The sequence below is a fragment of the Hippocampus guttulatus genome, chromosome 22, assembly GCF_054856545.1.
Source record: "Hippocampus guttulatus isolate MCC_2025c chromosome 22, RoL_Hgut_1.0, whole genome shotgun sequence".
NCBI lineage: Eukaryota > Metazoa > Chordata > Actinopteri > Syngnathiformes > Syngnathidae > Hippocampus > Hippocampus guttulatus.
The window spans coordinates 6,136,874-6,162,496 of record NC_141282.1 but is presented as its reverse complement, the minus strand read 5'-3'; the positions used below and the strand labels follow the sequence as shown (position 1 = coordinate 6,162,496).

General features: G+C 46.8%; 3 protein-coding genes across 5 annotated transcripts; all 3 read left to right on the top strand.

Annotated features, from left to right (window-relative positions):
* The first annotated feature begins 13 nt into the window (after positions 1-13).
* Positions 14-20,725, top strand: pparaa (peroxisome proliferator-activated receptor alpha a). Of its 2 annotated transcripts, none has more exons than XM_086103827.1 (13): positions 14-825; positions 2,832-2,897; positions 7,016-7,102; positions 10,074-10,342; positions 11,365-11,430; positions 11,802-12,750; positions 14,670-14,892; positions 15,060-15,214; positions 17,834-17,972; positions 18,509-18,711; positions 18,781-19,050; positions 19,274-19,517; positions 19,591-20,725. In XM_086103827.1, exons 7-13 carry the CDS (start codon positions 14,697-14,699, stop codon positions 19,833-19,835), a joined length of 1,452 nt encoding a protein of 483 aa, XP_085959953.1. In that variant the 5' UTR covers positions 14-825; positions 2,832-2,897; positions 7,016-7,102; positions 10,074-10,342; positions 11,365-11,430; positions 11,802-12,750; positions 14,670-14,696; the 3' UTR covers positions 19,836-20,725. The 2 variants fall into 2 exon arrangements, with proteins under 2 accessions (XP_085959953.1, XP_085959954.1); XM_086103828.1 differs by having other exon boundaries at positions 15-825; positions 14,670-14,880.
* A 244-nt stretch (positions 20,726-20,969) lies between these two features.
* On the top strand, positions 20,970-23,441 carry cdpf1 (cysteine rich DPF motif domain containing 1). Of its 2 annotated transcripts, XM_086103838.1 has the most exons (4): positions 20,970-21,148; positions 21,300-21,411; positions 21,753-21,863; positions 23,295-23,441. In XM_086103838.1, exons 1-3 carry the CDS (start codon positions 20,985-20,987, stop codon positions 21,861-21,863), a joined length of 387 nt encoding a protein of 128 aa, XP_085959964.1. In that variant the 5' UTR covers positions 20,970-20,984; the 3' UTR covers positions 23,295-23,441. The 2 variants fall into 2 exon arrangements, with proteins under 2 accessions (XP_085959964.1, XP_085959962.1); XM_086103836.1 differs by lacking the exon at positions 23,295-23,441 and having other exon boundaries at positions 21,753-22,062.
* Positions 22,227-25,190, top strand: LOC147186266 (cyclin-dependent kinase inhibitor 1B-like). Its single transcript, XM_086103834.1, has 3 exons — positions 22,227-23,635; positions 23,816-23,932; positions 24,104-25,190. The coding sequence occupies exons 1-2, from the start codon at positions 23,254-23,256 to the stop codon at positions 23,914-23,916; spliced, it is 483 nt and encodes a 160-aa protein (XP_085959960.1). The 5' UTR covers positions 22,227-23,253; the 3' UTR covers positions 23,917-23,932; positions 24,104-25,190.
* The last annotated feature ends 433 nt before the right edge of the window (positions 25,191-25,623 follow it).

The following is a 25,623-nucleotide window of genomic DNA, read 5'->3' as shown; positions in this document are numbered from 1 at the left end:
CGCTGAGGTGGGGGGGGGGGCAGGGCTGTGATCTGGGCCAAGCGAGGTCACGCAGGCCCCGTCCAGGCTGCGCTGTGACGTGGCATCGAGCTAGAACCAACAGCAGGTCCGAATCAGTTTTAGAGGGCGCACCACACCCCTGAGCGTACCAGAGGCGCGAACACCAGCTCTGATCAAGTCGACCAAGACCAAGTTCGGGAAACGTGTGCTGTAAGTCACCTGCGTCTCATAGCTTGTGCCGGAAAGGGAGTGTTTCATTTTCATATTACAGTCATATTGAATTGCTTTTTTGTTGTTGTTGTTGCTATGAAGAGTGGTGTTATTGTTTTGTTACAGCCCTTGACTTGCCATGCAGGAAACCTTTGTGCACCAGCATTGCAGCATATTTGGATGCCTGCAAGTGACACTCCAGCAAGACGCAGCGTGAGTGTTGGTTTACTTTTTTTGCAGCACACACCGTTGCAATGCCACGAGAGAAAAGGGGTAAGAGCAGTCCGCGTAGCCTCCCTGGATAAATATTCATGTCATGATGGCTATTGAATTGCATGTCGAAATTGGGAGTAGCATGTGAAGTTACTGTTGTCTTGCCAAGAAGGGTGGGGGGGGTCATGGTTAAAAAGTAGATGACGATTTTCCTAAAGCACTGCCTTTTCTTAAACGAGGGCAGAGCTGCAAAAAGAGGGACGAGCTGCGAGGATTTATCGCCCGTTCGGCATTTTCATAAGCTACTAAAGGACAAGCGCAGGCCCCGGCGTCCTTCTCTCCCCTTTTCCAAACTTTCCCGGGCTCTCGCCTGCCGCAGAGAGAGGCTCGCTTCCCCTGGAGGTGAGTGGCTTCATCATTGTCAAAGTAATTCTTTTATTGGGGAAATAACACATTAATAAGAAATTGTAGGCGTACGCTGAGCGTGGAACAATTTATTATAAATGTGTTCCAACGTGACTTTCATTACAAAAGCTATGCGAAAAGAATCATTGTCATCCGTCTCCAGAACGACTGTGTGCAATAATATGGAGCAGTTTGGCTCAGTAAACCTTTGGAAAATGGCGGACGGGAATTCAACAGACTGTTTTCGCCGTTTTGTGTGCAAGAATTAAAACATTTCCCTGGAAATGTATGCAGCAGCAAAATCCAAAACGTGCTCTTATCAGAAATAAGAGGTTCACAAGAAAATCTTAAACGGCAACACTCAGTTGCATTTTATTATTTTCAAAGCTTCTCTAATTATAAAGTTGCATTTAGGTTCATATGTAACTTGAAAACAGTTTTTTAAAGTTAAGAAATGGACCAGAGTAATTGTTTTTCTTTAAAAAAATGTATTCAATAAAAAGAGCAAATAATTCTCAATGAAACTTTTAGCCTTGCATGTTAATACAATGCTCTGCTGGGCCATTTGTCTTCTCTTTGCATATTTAAATTTGCAGTATTTGTGTCGCCCCTCTGTATTTATATCTTGGAGTTTAGTCATTTTTCTTTCTTGCTCTTATGAAATTTACATTTCTACAGCTTGCAAACAGAATAGTGTAATTTTTTCAGGCAAATAAATACACTATTGTAATAACAGAATCCCGATATAAAATTGGCACATGTACCTTGTCGGTTTAATTATCTTCAGTTTGCTTATAGAGTGACTGAAGGATTTTATTTTTATTTTTTTTACCCTTTATGTGCCATATTCCTTTGCTGCAGGCTTTTGTTTGTTTTTTCTTGTTTGTTTTCTTGAAACAATATTCCGAAATGGTGTAGGAGATAGGCTGCGTCACTCAGGCCGCCATGTTGTCTCTTCGTGTCCTCCATTTTGTGCTGCTAACTCTGTGGGAGCTCAGCTGCTTTCAGCAAAGTTTTCTCGCAACTTTGGCCTGGCTCTTTATCAAAGCTTTTTCAGACATCTTATTAGGAGCTGTCTGCCCTTTTGATAGATTTATTTTCTTTCTTTTTTTTTTTTTGCCCCCTCTGTGAAACGCTCACCCGATGCCAACCTTAATGAACAAGTTGAAAACTTGCCTTAACAGGTAAACTACCTGGGACCTCAGCCGCCTCCTTTCTACTCCTAAGAGAATTTGTCAGTTTTATCAACAAGAGGTCGCGGGGAGCATTAGCCTCAATTGCTATTGCGGCATGAGCGCGTGTGACCTTTGGGGCCCGATTATGGCCGCCAAAGTTCACCGAGGTTAATAGAGACTGATGTACGAGGCCCCTGAGTGACATCCCAAAGGAGACGGCCCCTTAATCCTCATTAGGCCTCCGCGTTAGCGATCCTTACCTTTCAAAGCAAACGGCACGCTCTCTTTGCATTGCGGGCCCCAGGCCTGCCCCTGGCGTTTCACTCCTGACCCCGGGGTCGCGCCCTTTGTTCGCCACCCTTCAGAGGCTGACCTTAGAGGTCACGCTTGAAACGGAGAAGTTGTCGCGCGGCGCGTGCTGCCGAGGGGCCCCTCTGCGGACCACCTTGTAGACGGGGCGGGGGCGGCTGCGCTTCCCTGCTGCCGAGCGCAGGAAGCGTGCGGGAGCATATGGAACACTGAAACTTTAGTTTTACATCAAGGCCAGAGATTTATCAAATGTCATCAATTTGTCTTTATTTGTCAGGTTCTCTCAAATGTACATGGCTTACGCTGATAACACGGCTCCAGACAGACGCTAATTTAGTAATTTTGCTCGCTTTATTTTACAACTATTCGGACTGTTTTAGTGGCTATTTTTTTAAGTTTAAAAATGTGACAGTCTTGCCACTATAGAAAGTTGGTTGCTGTATTTTGGAATAATTCAGACTTGTGAAGAAAAAAAAAAGTGCCAAATGACTTATTTAGAATCACTTGCTTGTTTTGTAGGTATGCTGCCCATTAATGCGTCACACAAGCAGCAATGTATCGACAGCTTGGAAACTTTGACCTGAGGTATGTGCTTCCAAGCTGCAAATAATTTGCAGAGGTAGCTCTACAACTCATTAGAGAAGAGAGAGCGCTAGAGGGGTATACAGTGTTACTCTGATAAATGCCATTTGACGGTTGAACATGTAAAACATGTTTTGAAAAAGAGGGATTCCCCCCCCCCCCCAAAAGACAAACTGCGGATTGCTGAAAAAAGCTGGTATCACAAGAAATAAAGCAAATCATAGCCTGTGGGCAAAAATTTTTGATAATGTCATTAGCTTTTTTTTCTGTAAGTGGAAAAAAAAGAGAATTAGTCACACAAGTTGACTTTTTGGCCATATCGCCCAGGTGTAATTTGACACTTTTGCCATCACAACTATATCTTGAAAATATGCCACAACTTGTTACAGAATCACCGAGTTATTAGCTATTAGCTCACCCCCGAGGAGTGAAATTTAACAAAAAAATTTTTTTTTAAGTGTCTCATGTTAAATTTGCCTCCTGAATGTAATTTGTTAGCCGTGTTCTGCAGATGTGATGATCTGCTGTTCATACGTTTTTGTTGGTGTCGACAGTGCGCTCGGGATGATTTGTTAAACCAAAAATGCAATTGTTTCCGAGCACGTTAAGACGCATGTTTGCCATCGCGGTGCAGCGGCCGGCTCCCTGAGCCGTCACAAAGCAAACCTGTTACTATGGGATGCGTCATCACTGGTCGCGTTGCGCAGGCTGCTCCCGTGAGAGGGGGTTGGGGGGGGGGGGGCGTGTACGGCCTGCTGCGCAGAGGGCTACAGTGTCAAAAGTTGCATCCAAGCCAAAGCCAGAGCCGTATCCTTGGGTGAACCCTCCGCACCGTACGACACAGGAACAGGCTCCACCGAGTTTTTTGAATTCCTGCCACATGTTATGCGGTAAACAACTGACAGGAACACCGTCTTGATCCATGAGGGGGGGTGGGAGGGGGCTGAAAGTCTGGGGAAAAAAATGCTGATAACTGCGTTTTGGTACGCTATTGTTGATTTCGGCATGCGCCCGCGGTGGCATTTGTAGCCAGTTGCTATTGGTTCAACGAACGTGGCGAGATATGACGTCAGCAGGTTTCAAACTAGTGACCGTTGGTGTTTTTCTCATCATGAGTGAACATGTGCCTCCACAAAGAAGCTTTGCTCGCCTCCCGACTCGCCGGATTTTCTGTCACCCATGTTTACAGCTTTGTGTGTGTGTGTGTGTGTGTGTGTGTGTGTGTGTGTGTGTGTGTGTGTGTGTGTGTGTGTGTGTGTGTGTGTGTGTGTGTGTGTGTGTGAGAGAGACAAGATAGCACAGCCCTCAGCAGAATACAAGAAGGGGCCTGAGTTCGTCATTTGTGATTGTGGAAAGCTGAGAAGCGTTGCACTCGCTACCTTGTGTGTGTGTGCGTGCGCATGCATGCATGCATGCGATTTATCCATTTTGTATTTATATTGCACTTAATTGGACGGTGTTTTTGTTTTTTCTTCTTCTTTCTGCCTACATTCTTGCTGCTGGAGGCTGTAAATTTCCCCAGTGTGGGACTAATAAAGGATATCTTATCTTATCTTATTACGCACCTTTCTTTCTCTTTTTTTTTTGGAGAAAGCAGAGACTGCGACTTTGAAGAGGTGTGCTTTGCTTTCCCCACATTTGATGAGTTACTGTAAGCATGAAAATCCTGAGCACCCAACCATCGCAGTTGCTACATGATGCGTTGTGTTTCTGGACAGGTTTTCCTTCCCCTCCCACCACTCGACTGTCTTTTGTGCAACATAGAGGAGAGGAAAAAATTGTCGGTGCTGAGTCGTGGGCTCGTTTTGGGAAGGAGACTGGGGGGGTAGGGGAACGGCGTTTGAAAGAGGAAGGGTTTTTTTGGGGGGGGTTCTTTTATTTTTTAAATACAGTATTTGAATCTGATGCAAAGTGCTGAAGGGCATGGCAGCATTTTGGCCGCGGAAAGAAGTTTGGAGATGGAAGTTGGGTGGAAAGTAGCCCTGGCGCAGATGACCTTAGCCGGACGGACGGATGCAACGGCGCTAAAGGGTGACAGACAATAATAGCAGGGGTGTTATTTGGCACTAAACACACGACAAAGACCCTCAGCTCGACACGCATGGCCTGAATTTAATGCTTCGCCAGGATGTTTATTACCGGTGCTTGTGGGAGGACGAGGAAGGATGAGAGACCGAATAGGCTAGTCAGCGCTGATGGGGGAGGCGCGAGGGGAAAGGACACAACCAGAGAGTCCATTTTGTCGTCCTGACATTTCTTCCCTCGTTTGCGCGCGGGATGTCCCCCGTAATGGCGGGCACGCGGCGCCATATCGGACCCCATTTTATGTCATGGCCAGGTGCTCGTTTGGCTCTGACTGAGCCATAAAACGTCAAGTCATTAAGATATTTGTGGCGGAGGGAGGGGGCGGGGCAAATGACCTTGAATCAAGACAGCGATCGTGATTGGTTGGCACCACCCGGTGGGTAGTCCGGTGTTGCTAGCCTCCTACATGCTCTCGAAGGGCTCAAACGTACATGCTTGGAGTTTCTCATTTGCAAAGGATGTTACAAATATGTTTGCTTGATTAGCGTCCCCCCCCCCCCCAACGTATTGCACTGAACTAGTGATGAAACATGTAGTGCCTACCCACTCCCACTCGTCCCTGTTTCATCATCAGCTGAGCCCTTTCTCCTCCACTCAGAGCCCTAACCCCGACTCCCCCCTCCCTCTTTAACCCGCCTGGCTCTTGCTTCTTTTTCTCTCTAGCGCCCTCCTCCTCTTCTCTGCCTGGGTCCCAGCCACATGCGAGAGGGTAGACTAGGACGCAGCAGCTCTAAGAGAGCGAGAGAAGCGGGGAACAAAAAACAAAAATCCTCTGCTGCTATTTCTACAGGCGGGCCCTCCCCTCGGTGCCAAAAGAGGGAGGGATTTTTTACTACTCGCGGTCCCAGGATTTTAACCCCGTGCTTGCTCCGGCGCCTCACTACCAAGCAACAAGTGGCTTCCTTTCCTCCGATAATTCGGCACAGAAGACATTTTTGGAACCTTGGTATTTTTCACCCACTCAAACTGATAGCTGATTTTGTCGTTTGCTCCTTGCTTTTTTTTTAAAGGGGGGGGGCGCTTGTGTCTCGAGAGGCTTCTCACTATGGATTTTTGTCAAATATTTTCCCCTGCTCTTATCTGCCCTCCACCTCTCCCATCTCTTGACCTCTCCCTCTTTTTGGGTGTTCTGCCCCACCCTCTCTCCCATTCCCCTCTCTCGCTCTCTCCGTGTGTGTCTGCATGTCTCACTCTCTTTTGCTCTCTTTCTCCTCCTCTGTCTCGCTCGTGGGCAGTCTCCAGTGAAAGCAGAGCAGGAGGGCGGAGCGGCCGACCAGGCTTTTTTTTTTTTTTTTCTGGGACAGGTGCCAATTCTAAACAAAAGGCACCGAAAGCCATAAAGGAGAGAGATGATTCCAAGGGTGTGGAAAAAGTCGCATGTCTCAGGAACTGATTGGCGTGTGCGTCCGCGGGTTGACTGTTGCCCTCGTTCATGACTATGTTTTAGTTGATTTGAACAAGTTGCCGCCGACCTCCTGAGTCTCCTTTCCTCCTTGTGTGCTCCCGTGAAGGCATTTGAGTTTGGAGTGGTGGGGGGGGGGGGGGGGGGTAGCGTCAGGCTCGGGCAGGAGCAGCGCGAGGGAGGAGCTTCACCTCCTCTGCTCCCTTTGCATTATTCATTCGCCCGGGCCGGTGCTGCAATCTGACTGGTTGCCCGGCTTAGCATTCAGCCGACGTGCAGCGGCTCTGTTTGCTAACATTCCTCATTCAAAGCCTCGTTAACTGCCAGACGGGAGGAACACGCGACTCCATGGGAAACCACATGGCCTCCCCCATTGTGGCGGGCCCTGACAGTCTTGGACTCGAAGGTGGCAGACGGGAGAGAGCGAGGGAAGCCCCCCTTGTAAATATTAGACAAGCTTTTAGCCACGTTCCCCCCCTCGATCTCCCAACCCCAATGCTCGGGGGGTCAGAAACCAGACAGAGTGTCCAAGAGATGGGTGCACACACTCGACTTTTGCGGTCTTCCGGACGGGGCGCTCGCCGGCAGAGCTGTGTGACTGAACCCAAGTTGGTTCTCTGCCTCTCCTCCACAGAGCGGATATGCGGACGCGCTGCAATGTGGTGAGCCAGATGTCTGCCACAACGAACGGCGGAGAGCCCTCGGAGTCAGACCTCACTGGGTAAGTCGCAGCGTGTGCGTGGGTGTGGAGGCTCCAGTGAGTGTGTGCGTGTGTGTGTGTGTGCGTGTGTGTGTGTGTGTGCGTGCAAATGAAGGTGCATGTACATGTGTGAGGTTTTTGAATGTGCAAAAGTGTGAAATCCACATCGAGAATGTATACGTGGTTTTATCCGCCTTCCGCGTCTGGGTGTCTGCTTATTACTTGACCATTCGGAGGGGTGACCCAGGGGCAACCGTGGCATTGACTAGACTGGGGTAAAACCGAGCTCATCTCTATTCCGAGGCGTCCCGATTTGCAGTTTAAGCCACACGCTTGATGCGTCGAAAAGAGCCGAGGTTACAGGGAGCAGAGGAGCACGAGCTGTGCGGTCCTGGGCCCAGCCGGGTCCAGGCAGGGCCTGCCGCACAAGGCCGAGCCCCACCAATACGCTCGCTCCACCTATGGCGCTTTTCCACCTCGGCTTTCGCCGTTTGCATTCATCCCAAAGCTATTCACAAATAGATTGAGCTTCCCCTTTAAAAATTGGAATGTGTTTGACATCGTGATTATGGATGGAAGGCTGAATATTTTTTAAAAAACGGGTCATCAGTGACACGTGGCCACGCATAGCTTTATAATGCTTTTCCAGGCCTGAGTGGCAAATTGTTTTTGATTTTCCTTTAAAACACGCACACACTAACCTCTCTATCTTTTGCAATAAGTTCTATTATTTTGTTTTGCTTTAGCGAATTTCACTATTTGTGGAAGGCAGTCTACTTGAAAAAAGAAAATGGGTGCGCCGTTTAACCGGAAAGTTTGTCCACATTTTAGAAATGTTAATGTTGCAATATTAGCATTAGCTTCGCAACCACTCCACCCCCAAAAGGCGAATATCAGTTTTTTCTTTTTCTTTCTCTCTTTCATTCTTTGTTTTTTAATCATAGCCAGTAACTCTCTGTACCCCATGCATTTATGTTTAAAATGAGCCAGTAGATGTCGGTTGTGTGGCATTCCTCTCGAGTAGATGGAGAATGGGCAGTGATGACAAGATAGGAGTGGAGGCAGTGTGAGTCACCGGTGATTCGTCGAGCCATCACACCTACTGCCTACTTCTCATCTGCCACTCGTTGGTTACACTCGAAGCGCCGCCATCTCTGTCTCCCCGACAGGAAACCCCAAAGGTTCAATTTGTGCTTGATATGTCTGAACCCCTCCCCTCAGAGAATGCTGAGCACACGAGGCACGCCGCTTACGCTGCTCCACACTTTTTTTTTTGTTGTAATATTTTCCAGTCCACTTTGTTTCATATCTCTGGATTTTTTTTAAACTAAAAATCATGACATACTTTGCATCACCTAACATGATAGCCCTGATGAGCAAAAGGAGATGAGCACGCATTTGCCTGTATTTTAATTTTTGAGGAAAATGTAACATATCAGTGTCCTATGAATACCTCCGTATATGGCATGAAAGGCCCTGAAATTCATTTCCTAAAAATTCTGCAAGTCCTAATAAACTAATGGTGACAACAAATCAATTGAAACGGAGCTGGGAGGACTTTTCGTCAAAAAGAGAATGTGATTTTGGCAATTAGCAAATTACCGTTTGAGTTTTATCAGGGAACTATTTTTAAAAAAATGTCACATCAATATTCATTGAAAGTGAGGGAAAACACACACACACACACTCACACTCACACACACACCCCGAGTGCAAACAGCCAGACACATTTGATGGTGTGCACCCCACAATGAAGCCGCGGCTCCCCCGATGAATGGGGTTCCCACGCCTCTCCCAAGGAGTGCAGGGCACAGCCTCCTCCTCGGAGCATTCACACGCACAATGGGCCCGATACAGATGGCTACTGTCTTAACTTAAACACACACAGGTGCATTGGGCTGACATTTAGAAACACACACATACACAAATTTGGCCTTGTTGAGCCTGCAAAGTGCAAATTAAAAACTGTCAGATATATATTTTTTTCTTTGTCAGATTCAGAATTGATCTCTCGGTCTCGCAAGATTTTTTTTCATCTTAATGGAGTGAGAAACCTTCGGTTGTGTGTGTGTGTGTCAGGGCGTTTTTTTTCTAGTCTCAACAGATCACATTTTAATTATTTGCAGCTGTAGTTTTACATGATGTACAAAAGTACGGCATTTTTCTTGACGTGTTTTAACAATTGCAATTTTCAGAAAAGTCTCGTATCGTCCTCTGCATTTGTGTGTGTACATATGATGATATAGAATCGCGTCTATACTACAAACAACAGCAGTTTTTAAACTTCAAAATGTAAACTGGTCATATTTGTAACACCACAGCTGAAATACTTTTATTTTTCTGGCATCATGTGGCTGTAATATTCTTTAATGTATTTAAATGCTTCAGTATATATTTTAGTTTTATTTATTTTTTCCTTTTTACAATTGTCGTTACTGTTCATGACTAGACGTGTGTGTGTGTGTGTGTGTGTGTGTGTGTGTGTGTGTGTGTGTGTGTGTGTGTGTGTGTGTGTGTGTGTGTGTGTGTGTGTGTGTGTGTGAGAGAGAGATTGAGATCTTAAATGATCACACGTTATTTTCTCCCATTGTTGCATTTTTCATGTTTCGTTAAATTGCTGCCTTTCTTTGTGGTTCTCATTTGCCAAGTGATTTCTGCATTTAGATATAATATATAGATATTGGAAACTATATTCCAAAACAATTCAAAGGAAAAGAAATCATGATATTCAAGCCAAAAGCCACAGGGTGAGTGTGTGCTTATTGAATCCGAAATGGTCCATTAACGTTGTCGTCACTTTGCCAGTCGTTCACGACATCGTGTTGAATGGAGTTGACAGTGTACTTGAACTGTGTTCACTCGAACTTGGGCTACATGGGCCTCCTTTCGAAGGAGCTGCTTTAGTACCAAATGAACACCTTACTTTGGGTGGGTGTGCGTGTGTGCCAATATGACCACATGGAGCTGACTTGTCGTTCTCTTTCATTTGCAGGCTCGGTGTATTTCCTGGGCAAGCCTCAACTTTCAAGGTTATTTTTTCTCTCTCTCTCTCTCACCCGCCTTTTCATTTAAAATCCTCTTGAATGAATAATGTGATTAGCTGTGCGCCGCCACGTGGTTGAATCCCATGTGTCTGGCGCCAGTCCGCTCTCCTCTTCCAGAACCCCGAAGACTGCGGCTTGCTTTCCGAGTCGGGCGAACAGGACTCGTCCCATCAGAAGCTCCTCGAGCATGTCGACGTGTGTCGAGTTATCTAAATCGGTACGTCCCTGAGATAATCTCCTCCAAGGAAATGAGCGCGGGGAGGGGGGAAGAGGGAAGCAAAGCTGTGGGCCGAACGGGTCAAATGAAGATTAGAGGGGAAACAGTACACGAGGGCACAGCGGCTGGCACCCGGAACTGCACAAAGGCCTCATTGTCACGGGATCCCCCGGCTCGGGCCTCGCATGCTTGGGAGGACACCTGTTGGCGGTGTTGTTCAACTGCAGCCGGGCCCGGTGGATTGCTTCATCTCAAATCGTTTCGGCAATCCCTCGTGACAGCTTAACGCGGCTTTGCACTTTATGGTGCGCCCCTCAAACGGGACCGATTTTTTCTCTCCTCTCATTAGTGACATTTATTTTATTACAGGCGCGGCGTACATGTGGTTTTAGCCCCACACCTTTATTTTGTGTCCTCCATCCAAACCGAGGCAGACTTTTGATGATAGCTCCTTATAAAATGTCTGAAGTGAGAGTTTTTATGTTATGTGAACTGTGGCCGTGTGTGAACATGTGCTGAGTCAGGGCTTCTGGTGTGCTTTACAGGCTTGGACATTAAAGTAGTACTGCGATGGCGTTTATGGGTTAAGGGGAACAGTGGCCCAATGGGAAAAAAAATGTGGTGAGGCTCACTTAACTGAGTCACTTCTGCCTCACATCTACCTGAAACATACTTTGGCAGCTATCGCAGCTGAACTTAGGCGAGAGAAGCAACATGCATCCTGGACGGGTTGCTACACCCTACTCACCCCACTTTGACTTTTATATTATATATGATTATCTTATTGCTAATAAGACAGATAAGCACAGGACAATCTGCACAGCAAATTAACAAGACCAGTATATTGCCGCTTTGTTTGGGAAGTGCTGCCAGTATGATGCGGTACGATATAGTATCTCCCTTTCCTCTCGGTGGAGTGTCTGGCGAGAGCCCGAAGCTTTGCCAATTGTCACATGATCCTCGGGTGTAAGGTGAGAGCCAAGTGAAAGTGTGACACTCTCTTCCTCCCTTGTGTCCTTCAGGCCGAGGGAGGCAGTGCGACGGGCACACGTGCGGCACGAGTACCAAGTCGAGCGCACGGCGACGGTGTAAGTCATCAAAATGTTCCTTTTTTTCCCAATGTTCCTTCAGGTGTGCCGGCAGCGGTGTCCGCATGAGAGTTTTTAACGGTCCTTTGGGGTGAGGTAGTAGGTTGTATAGTTTTAGGGTCCTTCCCAAACTTTCAGATGACTATACAACTTACTGTCTTTCCTGAAGAGACTGTAAAGGCAGCAGCTTCACAAAGTTGTTTCAGTATTTTTATATGAATGCCATTTTTTCCTTGCCTCTGGGTAATCACTGAAATTGTCAACTGACTAATGCTTCATACCTGCACTCAGCCACAAGGGTGACACATGATGTTCGCACAGGGTGAGGTAGTAGGTTGTGTGGTTTCAGGGTTGTGATTTTACCCCATCAGGAGCTAACTATACAACCTACTGCCTTCCCTGGAGGGCAGCAAATCGTCCGAGGAGTCACACGTCACCCTGCTTCAAATGCGTCAAAAGGCCGCTGGTTGATGTCTGAGGGCGCACCCGTGGTGAGTTTTACTCCATATTATCGGTGTTTGCACTCTCGTATTTGCGTCAAATGTATCAGAGCTGCTTTGTTTTAATTCAAAGACAAATAAAAATGGAAACAAAATATGGTTGGTTTCTTTTATTGCCTGAATGTGCTCCTCCTCAAGACTAACAAAGAAATTGGGAAGTCCAAAGCGTACCCCGCCGCTACCCCCCAAATTGGTGATAGGCGCCAGCTCGAGTGCTTTCGAAGCTGGATGGATAGTTAATCTTATCTCACGACCAAATGTCTCTTGACGAGCGCGCTTGAAACGATTCCACAATAACAACCCTTTCTCCACTCTCCTCTCTGACCACCAGCTTGACCCGCACCCACACACAGCAGAGGGCGCAACAGACAAAATATGCATTCAGTTCCTTTTCAAGAGCCGTGTTTCTCATGATGCACGCGAACAGAAAGAAAATTCCCACCGTCAATGAATTAAGATTTAAATATTCGCTTTTTTTAATCTTGCCTGTATTTAAACCGCGCGTACTGACTGTGTGCTATGTAAAATGACTAATTTTGTTTTTGTTTTGTTTTTTACAACCCGGAAGTATTCGCCAACCCTTCGCTGCGATTGGTCCAAAGTATAGGTGTGTCAGGAGGTGTGCTCGGTCCTTCGCTCTCTGCCGACGTCATTTCCTCCGAGGGGACGAAGGGCGTATTGACCGAACCCGGGCCGCTGTTAGGAATCTCGGGGAGCGGCTTCGCTCATCGCACCGTCTCCCGACTTCACCCGCACCGCAAGTCAAACGAGCGCCCCCGGAATTCGTCATCTGGAAATGCTCGGGAGCGAACTCTCTGCGGTAATGCAAACCATTCGACGTTTACTCGTGTTATGCAAGTGTGCCTGCGAGCCGCTAAGAGGATTTCCGCCCTATCTGCTGAAAGTTTTGGAGCACTCAAAAACAGGTCGAGCGGTCCGATGACCTTGTCAGACACGAGGGTGGTATCCAGGCAAGTTCAGTCTTTGAACGTATTTTGGGCATTTGACACTAAACGGATGCCCTGTTAGCCGGGTATCCAAAGACTTGTTCACTGTTGTTGCAAGTGCAAATTTAAAAAGCTACAAAAAAATAAGGGCAGCTTTACCCAGCTGCGTCTGGATCACATATGGTGTGTAGATTTTTGTTCCTTCACACTTGGTTTGGATTCATGTGATTCTTTGTTGACATGGAGTCTCCAACGCTCTTTTTTGTTCTCTCCTCCTGTGACCTAAGTAGAGAAACCCTCTCCGCCTGGGAAGTCAAAACAATGAATGCCTGATCAGGTGACACTTAAAAAGCCACATTAGGTGCACCTGATGAGAAAAAAAATGTCAAAAAAGTTCAGAACTTTCTTGTTTTGAGTTTATTTCAGCTGGTTAACTTAGTTTTGTGGCAGCACGGGGTATTTCGTGATTGATCAATCAGGATAAATGTGGATATCTGTACTTGTGCACGCTTCAGCTTTTGTCCAAAGAAAGGAGCTCTGCCTTCCTCAAAAACAATCCTAATATATATATAAAATTTTATGGAAACTTTCCTCATTATGATTAAGACATTAAGATTCTGTATGTGAAAAGTGTGCTCAAAGTCAGCAGGAATTTTAACTGCTGGTGCATTTTTATTATTGTATTGGTTGCATTTGAACACGTATAATGACACAAAGATGTTGATACCAATTTATTTTAGGGTGTTCATCATGTTGCAGACCACTCGTGATTGCGAAACCTCCAGATGTGATCCCACTTTAATGTCACTGACTTGCACTCACCTGGCTTTGTGTGTGTGTGAAGTTGTCACTGCATTCTGCTAGTTACACGGCTCACTGTCAGGACATGTCCTGCAGACATGCTGGAACACACTCACTCCCCCTGAACAAGAATGAGTGAGAGTTCCATATTTGTGGATTGTTTTGTAATGGTTAATGCAGGTGTCGTAAATGTTAGAACATGACGTTTGATGAGTTTTGGCGAAACTGAACGTGGAGTTCACCAAGAAAAACAACGCTGACTTTGAGGGTTACAAACATGCACGAAAACTCAAAACTTTGCACATGCAAAATAATCAGTATTGTATTACCGGTAGTTTATTGTGAGATTTAAAAATGAACTCGGTAGCACCCTTGACAAACTTTTTTTTAGTATATGTAGTAGCCCAAGACCGACACAAAAAGTCCTGGAGCCGTCTGCCAAACCTAACAGGAACTCCGCCATTTTAAATTTCCTTTCAAATTTCCTTTCAAATTTGGCATCAGCGTGACAACAGAAACTGCAGTAACTTGACCCAGATAATCCTGTCAAGTCAGAATGTCATACATTTCATGAGAGAGTCGAGGAAAAGAGAGGAACGGAATCAGAAAAGCACATGTAGGACTGACATGAGCAGAATAATGTTCTAGTTGATTTTTCGTCGAACAAGAATCAATCACGCTCAATTCTGCTAATTGGTTGTATTATGTGTCGCAACCACAAATTCCAGTCATGTTAACGTGGCACCGGCTTGCAATTCCTATCCCTATTGTTGTAATCTTGAATTGGGGCTTTGCTCTGCACTACATTAACATCAGAACATCTGCCGCAGTCAATTACTGGAAGTCGGAGGGGGGGAGTTTGTGGAATGGCTCAAACAGATGTCCCGGCACGCTCACTAAACTACATCGATGTTGCTTTTTGATGGCACTTTAATGGCCGTTTTGTTGGACACAAAACTCATCAGGTTTCACTGCTGTCTTCTCTCCGTAGTCTGGTGAGTGAGGTCGTCATCCGGCCATGGCAGGGGATCTCTATTGCCCCCCGTCCCCACTGGGGGACTCCCTCTTGGACAGCCCGCTGTGCGCTGACCTCATGGAGGATCTTCACGACATCTCCCAGTCCATCGGGGATGAGACTCTGGGCTTTGATTTCCCAGAGTACCAGCGTCCCGGTTCGGAGTCGGAGAGCTCCATCGCACTGGGTGAGTTGGCAGGTGAAGGCAGGTAATCTTCTGAGCATATTTTCTTTATGATGATTATTATCCTCGTTTTTGTATAAACTTGAATTAGAGTCTGTGTCAGTATCATATTAAAGTGCTAAATGGTGTCGAAATCCTCACAAATGCACACTCAAGTGTTTCCTCCTCTGTTGTTCTGTCAGACACGTTAACCCCGGCTTCCAGTCCGTCGCCGGGTGGCATCGGTGAGGCGCCGCATCCCGACGAGGTCTTGGGCCCCCTCACCTTGGAGTGCCGGGTGTGTTCGGACAAAGCGTCGGGGTTCCACTACGGCGTGCACGCCTGCGAGGGCTGCAAGGTGAACCTTCAAAGAATTTGGGACAGCATTTGGTGCTCACCTGCCCCCGTACGTCAACATATTTAGTGCTTGCTATATAGAGGCGCTTGACCTCGAGGCGGGTGTAAAGTTCCGTAGACGGCAAAGCCAGCTTGTGAGGTCGAGGACTCGACGGCCTTGGTTGACTCGTCACCTCTCCCCTGCTTGGGTTCCAGCCAGCATCGGTGACGTTTGTGCACACGCGTGGAGCTAAGCGACCGCTCATGGGGAATTGGCCGGATGTCATCGGGACCAAACGGGGTGCGTGCCTGATATTGTTGGCTTTTGTCGCTACGCCGCTCACAAAAAGTGAAATGTATACAAGAGGTGTGAGTCATCAACGCACGTGACCCCACCAGACACTTGAGCCGCAGTACTCGCTGCTTTGTTTTGTTTTCAGAATCAGAATCAGAATCATCTTTATTGGCCAAGTATGTAGAACACACAAGGAATTTGTCTCCGGTATAACACGCTGCATTAGTATCATCGTAAACAACAAATCATTGAACCATTTTAGAGTAACCAGTAGCAGTATTTGTAGTACAAGAAGAGTGACTACGTCAGTGACTGTTTAAGGAGTTAATGGCTAGAGGGAAGAAGCTGTTTAAGTGTCTACTGGATTTGGTGCGCATGGATCTGTAGCGTCTGCCTGAGGGGAGTAGCTGGAAAAGGTGGTGGGCAGGGTGCGGGGGATCCAGGAGGATTTTCCGTGCCCTTGTCTTGATTCTTGCAGTGTGCAAGTCCTCAAGAGTGGGTAGGGCGGTGCCAACGATTTTGTCCGCCGTCCTAACTGTCCGTTGAAGTCGGATTTTGTCCTTTTTTGTGGCGGCCCCAAACCAAACCGTGATGGAAGAACACAGGATTGATTCGATGACTGCCGTGTAGAACTGTCGTAGCACCTCCTGTGGCAGGCCATGCTTCCTCAGCAGCCTCAGGAAGTACATCCTCTGCCGGGCCCTTTTCAGGATGGAGATGGTGTTGACTTCCCACTTCATGTCCTGGGAGACTGTGATTCCCAGGAACTTGAAGGTCTCGACGGTTGACACAGGGCAGTTGGATAGTGTGAGGGGCAACTGTGGAGAAGAATGTTTCCTGAAGTCCACGATCATCTCTACAGTCTTGAGCGTGTTCAGCAGTTTTGTTTTTTAATCAAAGGGCACTTACAAACTTTTGATTGTTCAGCGCCCAAGTTACTTTTTTTTTTTTTTTTTTTTACCCCATCATGGAAAAATCCGCCGTGTGTGTGTGGCAGTCAGAAATATGCCTGCCGTTTTGTTTTTTTTTTTGGGTGGGGGGGGGGTATTAAGTAGAGGTGTTTTATGTTGTTTTGAAATGGCTAAAATGACAAAATTTTTAAAAATACACATCACTATTCATTCCAAGTGGTAGTCGTTAGGCCCCAACTGGTTAATTGATTGGTGAAGCAATCAAACAGAAAATGTGCCGAGTGACAGTCACTCATATACGTCAACTTCACTGGTCTGGGCAACGCAGCTCCATTCGCTGCCCGCCAGGATTTTTACCCCAAAATGGTCCCACATCAAACTTCTCTTTTTACGCGGCCCCTTTAGTCAGCAAGCCAGTTAGGCTCAAATGACATGTGGCCGGATCAGTTGGCCTGAGGCTCAGAGCTAAATGCCTTGAATGCACAAGCCATCTGCAACAAAGTAAAACAGCTTCTTTTCGACTGATTGCACAGTAATCTGGGCGAGCCTAATGACCGTCACTCCGACATTTACGAAATTCAGATGTACGCCAGCGTCACTGGACAAGGCAACGTGGCTCCATTAACTTTCTACCAGTACGTGTTCCTGTTTTTTTTGTCGTTGTTGTTTTGTTTCCTTCAAAATGATGCCCCCATTGCGGCCATTTCCGGCCGAAATTAGATGTGCCCCAAGGCAATCCCTTCACATTCTGATCCACAAGCCGACTCGAACAAAACTAAAGTAGCTCCATCCTACTGATTTTCAGAGAAAACGAGCAAGCTGAGTTCATGTCCGCAAACTTCACTTTGGGGAACCTCACATTTGTAATGTATAGTAAATAAAGCAAAGTGGAATTGAGTCATTCAGAGATGTTGAGCAATGTGATTTATTCGTGTGTTTATCTCCTCACGTCGTAAATCACATTGCCTCTGGTTACGTTTGTGGCGCACATGCAAAGACACGCTTGCTGGAATTCCCCCCTGTTGGGAGGCTCAATTCAAGGCAACGCTGTTTATTCAGTCAAACCCACGGAATGACTTCATTCATCTTCCCTCAAGTGTTCTGCTAACGCTAGCGTGTGATTTAATAGCCCAGAATCTGTGACCATCTTGTCAGAAAGGAATATGGAATGCGCATATTATTGGGTACATGTTGTGTGACATCTGCTCCCGCTTACTTTGAGGGATTTCGAATGTTGTCGTTCGACTCTGGGGCTCTTTAAGAATACATGTGCTGCGATTCCACTGGCCCCTTTTGCTTCCGTAGGGCGGTGAGGTAACACCGACACCAGGACCTGAAAGCACCGACGGTGTTCGGACGATGTGAAACGCAGACAGTGCATGGGGGGCCTTGAAAGGAAACAATTGTCTGAGTGTGTATTTTATGCCTCCGCCAGGGTTTCTTCAGGAGAACAATCCGGCTCAAGTTGGAGTATGACAAGTGCGAACGCCACTGCAAAATCCAGAAGAAGAACCGAAACAAGTGCCAGTACTGCCGCTTCCACAAGTGCCTTTCGGTGGGCATGTCCCACAACGGTAAGGCCAGAACTTGTGCTTTTAGGTTGGACTCTTTTCTAAGGACTTTCGATTCAATCCGGTATGTGGGGTCACATTTTTCCAGTCCCCAGGATCTCGGTCGACAGTAAAAAATATATATATATGTCGTATTGAGTAAACAGTCTCTATTTTACTCAAGTAAATCTACTTGAGTAACATTGTTTTTTTGTATTAGGTTACTCCCCACCACTAAAGTAGAGCGAATGTAGCTCCATGCAAAAACACAGCAGGAGGTGACCCGGGGCAAAAGGCTTTACGTTGCCTGCGTTTTTTTATTTTTATTTTTTAAATAGCGCAGCGTCCCACTGGAACTTTCCACTGACAAAACACAGAGCCCCCACGTAGCCGGGGCACATCTGGCCAGTCCTCAACGGCCGAGGTCATCGGGTTCGTCCTGACCGCCTCGCGCCGCAGGGCACCGCGCTATCAGAAACCCGAGACACAAAGAGCGCGGCCGTATCACGTGCGGGCTAATTTATGTAGAGGGAGGCTGAAGGAATGTCTCGGCTCGACAGCCATCCGCTTCGGCCGCATGCCCCAGGCGGAGAAGATGAAACTGAAGGCGGAGACCAAGATGGCGGAGAAGAAGAAGGAGGCCAGACCCACGCTGGCCGACCACAAGGTTCTCATCAGGCGCATCCACGAAGCCTACATGAAGAACTTCAACATGAACAAAGCAAAAGCGCGGCTCATACTCACCGGGAAGACCAGCGAGCCGGTAAAGCAAAGCGACGCGGTTTGACTCTGTCCATCTTCAGCTCGCCTGACCTCTTTTCTTCTTCTTCAGCCTTTTATTATCCACGACATGGAGACATTCCAGCTCGCCGAGAGGACCCTGGCCACACGCGCGGTGTCCAAGGAGGATGACGCGGAGCCCGAGAGCGGCCTCCCGGCTGGGGTTCTGGTTGCCGCCGTGGGATGCGGCGGGCTCCAGCAGAGGAAGGCCGAAGCGCGCCTCTTCCACTGCTGCCAGAGCACCTCCGTGGAGACGGTCACTGAACTCACCGAGTTTGCCAAAGCCATTCCCAGCTTCCAGAACCTCGATCTGAATGATCAGGTAGCTTGGGTGTTTTCATTCTCGTTACCTTTGGTTTCATTTAGAATTTGGTTTTTCAAATTCAGTTGCTTTGAATTAGTTTTTACGAGCAGGTTTGAGACGCTGCAGTGGTTTCACTCACTCTCAGGTCCTCAAGTGACGGCTGCGAGACTGTCTAGGTGTGCAAATGGAATTGCTTCAAAGCAGTGAGTTTGCCCAATAGTTATTGCGGATTTATTTGTAGGTCACTCTCCTCAAGTACGGCGTTTACGAGGCTCTCTTCACGCTCCTGGCCTCGTGCATGAACAAAGACGGCCTCCTGGTGGCGCGCGGCGGCGGCTTCATCACCCGTGAGTTCCTCAAGAGCCTGCAGCGGCCCTTCGGCGACATGATGGAGCCCAAGTTCCAGTTCGCCACGCGCTTCAACTCCCTGGAGTTGGATGACAGCGACCTGGCTCTCTTCGTGGCCGCCATCATCTGCTGCGGAGGTGAGTTACTGTTCCCTGGAGACGATCGTCTCGGTCCTCACTTTTTTTTTTTAATTCCCCCTGGTCTTTGAAGACCGTCCAGGTCTTGTGGATGCGACTCTGGTGGAGCGGCTCCAGGAAGGCATTGTGCAGGCGCTACGGCTCCACCTGCAGGCCAACCACCCAGACGACGCCTTCCTCTTCCCAAGACTGTTGCAGAAATTGGCCGACCTCCGGGAACTGGTCACAGAACACGCTCAGCTGGTGCAGGAAATCGAGACCACGGAGGACACGTCACTTCACCCCCTCCTCCAGGAGATCTACAGGGACATGTACTAAGAGATGGCTCATTTGCCTGCTGTCTCCCTGATCAGTATACTGTAGATGATTATTTTTCGGGAGAAGGGAAGCGGTAAAGATCGGGCCAGAGATAACAAAAAAAAACTACATGAGTGTAAAATAGTGACAAAATATTGTGGCGGGTAAGGTCTCTAAACTCATGTTTAAAACGTATTCTTTACAAAAATGTTATACCTTTTAATGTGTGATTGTGCCTTCCAAACAAAAGTGACCACTGTGAAATAAGCTATGAAACCTCGGCGTCAGTAGTTGTACCTGTAGTTTTGTTGATTTTTGAACCACACTCAAGGTTGAATTAACCACTGAATTCCACCCTAAGCAATTATTTAAAGCTCTTATTCAGTTGCGCTTCTCAGCCCTTGCACAATGTCACTGCCCCGCAGCTTTCACAAATGCAAAAAGTGTGAAATAACTTGTTTCAACAGAGAGACAACAATTGTAAGATTTGGTGGAAATATTGTCGAACTGTATAAAACAATATTTTAAAACACTGTCAATTTTATTTGTTTAAATGTGTGTTGTGCCTTATGGACAAAAGTGACCGCCGTGAACTCTGATGATGAAACCCCTGAATCAACATTTTGTGTTGCGGTTTCTTTCGAATTTGATGTCAGATTTAAGGTTTGGGTCACACATTCAGTATACATGGAAATGAATTGATTCTGGTCGAAAATAATTTTCAACTAATGCAAAGTTCTAAATTTGCTCATGAATATTAAATACTGTACAATATGAAATTTGTTTTGACAAAACACAATCGGTTGTCGTATTTTGTGAAATGTATGCAAAATGTACTTTAATTATAGTCCATGTGTGCAATAGAACAAAAGGTGGTTGATCTTTAACCCATTAAAATGAGTTGTAGCATTGGGGGGAAATGGTTATTGATACGTACTGCCCTTATTTAGCATGCTTTGAGTGTGATTAATTACGATATCGGCAAAGCACAAGTGGGCTACTAATAATGTGAGCTCTCATTTTGATTCCCTGTTCCATTTAAATAACCAATAGGCTGGTGAAATTAGGAATGTATTGTGCTTTTTCTCACTCTTATTATTATTCTGCAAAATGTAATGCTTGCCATTTCTCTCCGGTGCTCTAGGAGGCGCTAAAGATTCATCCAACCACATGACCGCAGCCGTAGCAACAAATGAAATACGTCCTGTCTGGGCAAAAACAATGGAAGAGACTCTTCACGAGCACCGCCAAAAGATATTTACGTGCCAGTCGTGTGGTCTAAGCTGTCCTTACACGTCCTACGGACAGAAACCACCAAACACCAGAGCCATTGTGTAAGTGGAAAAATAAAACGCAACGATGAGCTAGCGGCGTTCAGTGCGGGGCTAGCTATGCTAATGCAAGTAGCCACTACGTGCGGAACATTTCGTAACTGTCCACTTTTCCAGCCTTGTGATGTAAATCCATTCACGTGTTGTTGTCCAGGTTGCTGGAGGAGTGCTATGTGACGAAAGACCCCTTCAGTCCAGAGAAAGAGAAGTTCCTCGTTTTGGGTTCCAAGTGCAGCCTGTGTGGCGCTACCATTTGTGTTGGTTCGGTAAGAATTCGGTTAAGTTGCATTTAAACGCTTCATTAAGGGTGTGAAGTGCATACAGACTGCTGTGTCGTTCAATGAAATTGCACATGGGTGCCAAGCCTTTCTGACCTAGAAACGCACTCCAACTTCCCTCTGTGTGTGCTTTTTTACCAGTTGCTCTCTTATGATTTGGTAGTCATGTGGTACAATGCACACTATGTGGTGAGTGAGCGTTTGTGAAATCAATTAAATCTACTTTTGCTCCGCGAAATGCCTCCTCTGCCCTTCCCCACCCATTGAATGTGACCTGCCGTATGTCGTGTAAACAACGCACTCAACCACTGATTTCTCTCATCTGGCAGGACTGCAGCCTGTTCTACACCAAGAGGTTCTGCCTGCGCTGCGTCAACGAAAACCTGCAGCAATTTCCCCATCAGATCCGGACCGAGCTGACCAAGAAGCAGCCGCGATAGGTTTACAGTCCTTTTTTTTTTTTATTAAACACCATGGGACACTTAAGCACCTCCGAAATAGAATGCCGATGGTGTGTTTTTATTCATACGCTTGAGGGTGATTTCTAATATTTTGTCATTCATCACTAAATATTTCCTTCATTGGATCACTTACTGAATTAGGACTGTTTGTAATACAACTGTTGTTCATTGCTGACTACTAAGGAGTCCCAAAATTTTTTACTTTGTGCTCATTTGTCTGAAAGATGGGGGGGGGGGCATTTTATCTTTCATTGTCGCTCTTTAAGATGTTTGACCTTCAAATCTGCAAAGGAACAGTTGAAGTCTGGACACCGCACAAAGCCCCGTGGTGATTATATTGACACAGTTTTTGGGGGGTGGGGGTGATGCCTCTAAACGACGCTGAGTGGATTTACTGCGATTCAATCAAGTTGTTTATGGGCTGCCGCAATTGGATCAGGCAGTGCTGTCTTGTCTGCATGGCTCCAATCAGCTGATGCTCGCGATAGTACTACGTTGCCCCACAGCCATCCCGACTCAATGCTTTATTTTTATCTGTTCACTGTAAACAAGTGACCTTTAAAGTCTTTGCAGAGAATTAGGCGGTTGCTGTTTGAATGAATTATTAACCAGCTATGTGTCTGTATGTATGTGTGTGTGTGTATATATATAGGGAGAGTTGGCTGGGTGTCAAAGGTCATTTTGAATCTTATTTGGATCCAAATCACAGAACATCTGCTCTCCTCTGCCCCCTGGTGGCAGTAAACGCAAAGGTGGAGAGGGAAGCTTTGATAGATTTTGCATTCGGATGATTATAGAGGAGCACAGCAAAGCCATCAATGCCAGTGGCCTTGAAGCTCGGTGGCCATGTTGTGACTTTTTTGTGGGGGGAGGGGGCAGTTTGTCAAAGAAGTGGACCGTCGGGGGTTTGAGAATTTCAAGCCGCGAAGCAGGAATGGAAGTCTGAGGCTGTTGACTTCGATCCAGTTTTTCCTGCGTTCTGCTTTAAGAGTTTCTCACTCAGTGGGCGGGCCGAAGCGAGCGCGCAGACCAATGAAAGCTCCGCTCTGTTTAAATAGTCCTTCATGTCAACTTGCCTTCTTCACTCTCCGCTCTCGCTAACGCCATGTTGGCTCCGACGACCTGACTTCTGCGGATGTTAGTGTGCGCGCGTGTTTGTGTGCGTGCGTTTGCAGAACGTGACAGTCGTGCTTTTTAAAACCCCCGCCGTGTCGTTTTTTGTGGATTGTTCTCTCCCCCGCCCTCTTTTTAATTTTTTTTTTTTTTTTTGCATGGCGCACTGGAGTACGCGCTTTTCATTCTCGTTCTGACTTCGCAAGGAATATTTACAAGCCAAGGGATTTGAGATTGTTGTTGTTGTTGTCGTCATATGTGCAACAAAATGTCAGACGTGCGCCTTTCCAACGCCAGTCCGCCGCTGGAGAGGGTCGACGCGCGGCAGCAGGACCGCGTCCGACCCCCGGTGTGCAGGAACCTCTTCGGCACACCTGACCCGGACGAGATCCGGGCCCGTTTGGCGGCAACGCTGCAGGATGACGTGCGCTCGTTCGTGGACCGCTACAACTTCGATCCGGTCCAAGATCGACCTCTCCCGCGCGGGGACGTAGAGTGGACGGAGGCGCGGGAGGCGCCGGAGTTCTACTCCAGGCCGCCGCACAGGAGGAGGCGGCGGCCGCCGGCGGAAGATTCCGGGGAGTCGCCTCGGAACCAAAACAGAGACTCTTCGATGAAAAGACCGTCGGATGCTGCAGGTGACAACAACAAGCACACGCCCTCTCGAAGCATCTTTGCGGACTTTGCAATTCCTGCTTTTATTTTTTTTCGCGAGGACGTGCAGCTTGGCACATGCCCCCCCCCCCCATCCACCCCAGCCCCCAGTCCTTCTTTCTCCCTCCCCTTCCTCCTCCTGACGACTCCTTCTCTACCGCCAGGTCTGTCTAGCGAGTGCCCGACGAAGCGGTCGCATTCCAGGGGGGACGATGACGACGAGCCGCCCCCTGACGCTGGAAGTCCGTCGGGGGAGGTCCAGTGAGAGACGCTGGCACCAGGTCAGAGCGTGTCATTTGAACCCACCACAAGCCCTTCATCCTCACTTATTTATGACCACGGCCGTTATTACGATGACTATTACTGTTGTTCGATTTAACGGAGTAGAAAACCTTTTTCATGTGGGGTTTTTGTTTGTTTTTGTTTCTGTTTTTTTTTTTTTTTTTTTGCAGACAGCATCATCGAGAAGAACCCTCAGCAGACCCCATAGGAAGGCAATAGAAGCTGCACAAGCACTGAAATATGTACACTATCAAGTTTTGGCACTCTTATGAATATTATTTTGTATTGTTAAATCGCCTCAGAAGCAGCAGACAATGTAGCAAGAAGTGTGCAAATTGACTATCCCTCCTGACCCTCCCTCCATTTTGTTTTCTTACTACCTATGGGTTTTTTATTTTATGTATGTAGCACATAAAAAGCATTCTGCTTTTCATGCTTGTGTTTTCGAATATGCGTGAATTTTGACACGGGCGGAGTTGCAGTGCAATTTCCACCCCGCAAAGATGTTTTTCGTTCAAGTGGTCATTAATATGTCGTTCTTATTCAGGTATTCCACTTTTTGGGCGGGGAGGGGTAACTGCAGATTTCAATGAATCAGGGTTGGATGGAAACTTATGTCTTCTGTTTTTTTTATTATGGCTTTATGTGTCCCAGTGTTTTAGCTTGTTACGCCGGCATGGTTCCATCGTTACTGGGAATAGCCACAAAAAATAACGTTTACTTGGTCTCCTGATGTGCCCGCTTTTATTTCACGATTAAAAAAAAAAGGGGGGGGGGGGTTTGCCAAAGTGTGTGCCTTTTTTTGGGCTGAGCAATATTTGACCAAATTTCACAGTATTTGCCGCTAATCCTAAAAATTAAAAACAACTATTTGGCCGGCTTATACTGCAGCAGTTTTGCTGAACTGTGGTGTCCAGATAAAAAATGTGTTTGGGGAAAAAAAAAATCACTGGGCTACTTATGCAAATATGTGAAATTCATGTGGAACATGTAATTGCACTATTGTTAATTCAATTCTTTGTGTGATAGGCAGAAAAAAAACAAAAGTTGCACTGCCTCGGCAAAAGTGTAACCTCTGAAGTGTACCTGTGTGCCTTTTTGTTTGGAAAAACACTGAAAAATTATACTAACTTATTTATGTTTGTGTGTGTGTATGTGTGCGTGGTGGGGTGGTTGTATGGCTTTTCCAAAGCAGCGTTTTTGTAAATATGTTTTAATCATTGTTTGTAAAAGACGAATAAACCGTTGTAAACCTGTGCCGAGAACGTTTTAAATGTATTCTTTTTCCCTCTAAAGTCAACTTAGGATGCCAGGTTCTTTCACAGGCAACTAACTATGAGCAGTCTAACCACTAATCAAAGCTCACTGATATGCACCGGGTGCTTTATTTGCATAAAAGTGTAACCTCACATGCACTTGGCAACAATTGCACGATAGATAGTAAGTGAGCTCAAATGGCCCTTGGAAGAAAAGAAAAAAAACCCTGCACAGTTCTCAAGTGGGGCAGAAAAGCTGCAGTGAAGGCATGTGAGCTGCAGGAGGAGGGAAAGAGAAAGTGGCGTGCCGAACAGCCAATGCGAACACAGCAGAAAAGCAGACCACTTAATTGGCAGCCAATCAGGAGCCGGGGGCGGGAGTTCGAGAAGGTACAGCCTGTTCTTTTCATACAACACAAACACACACATTCGCG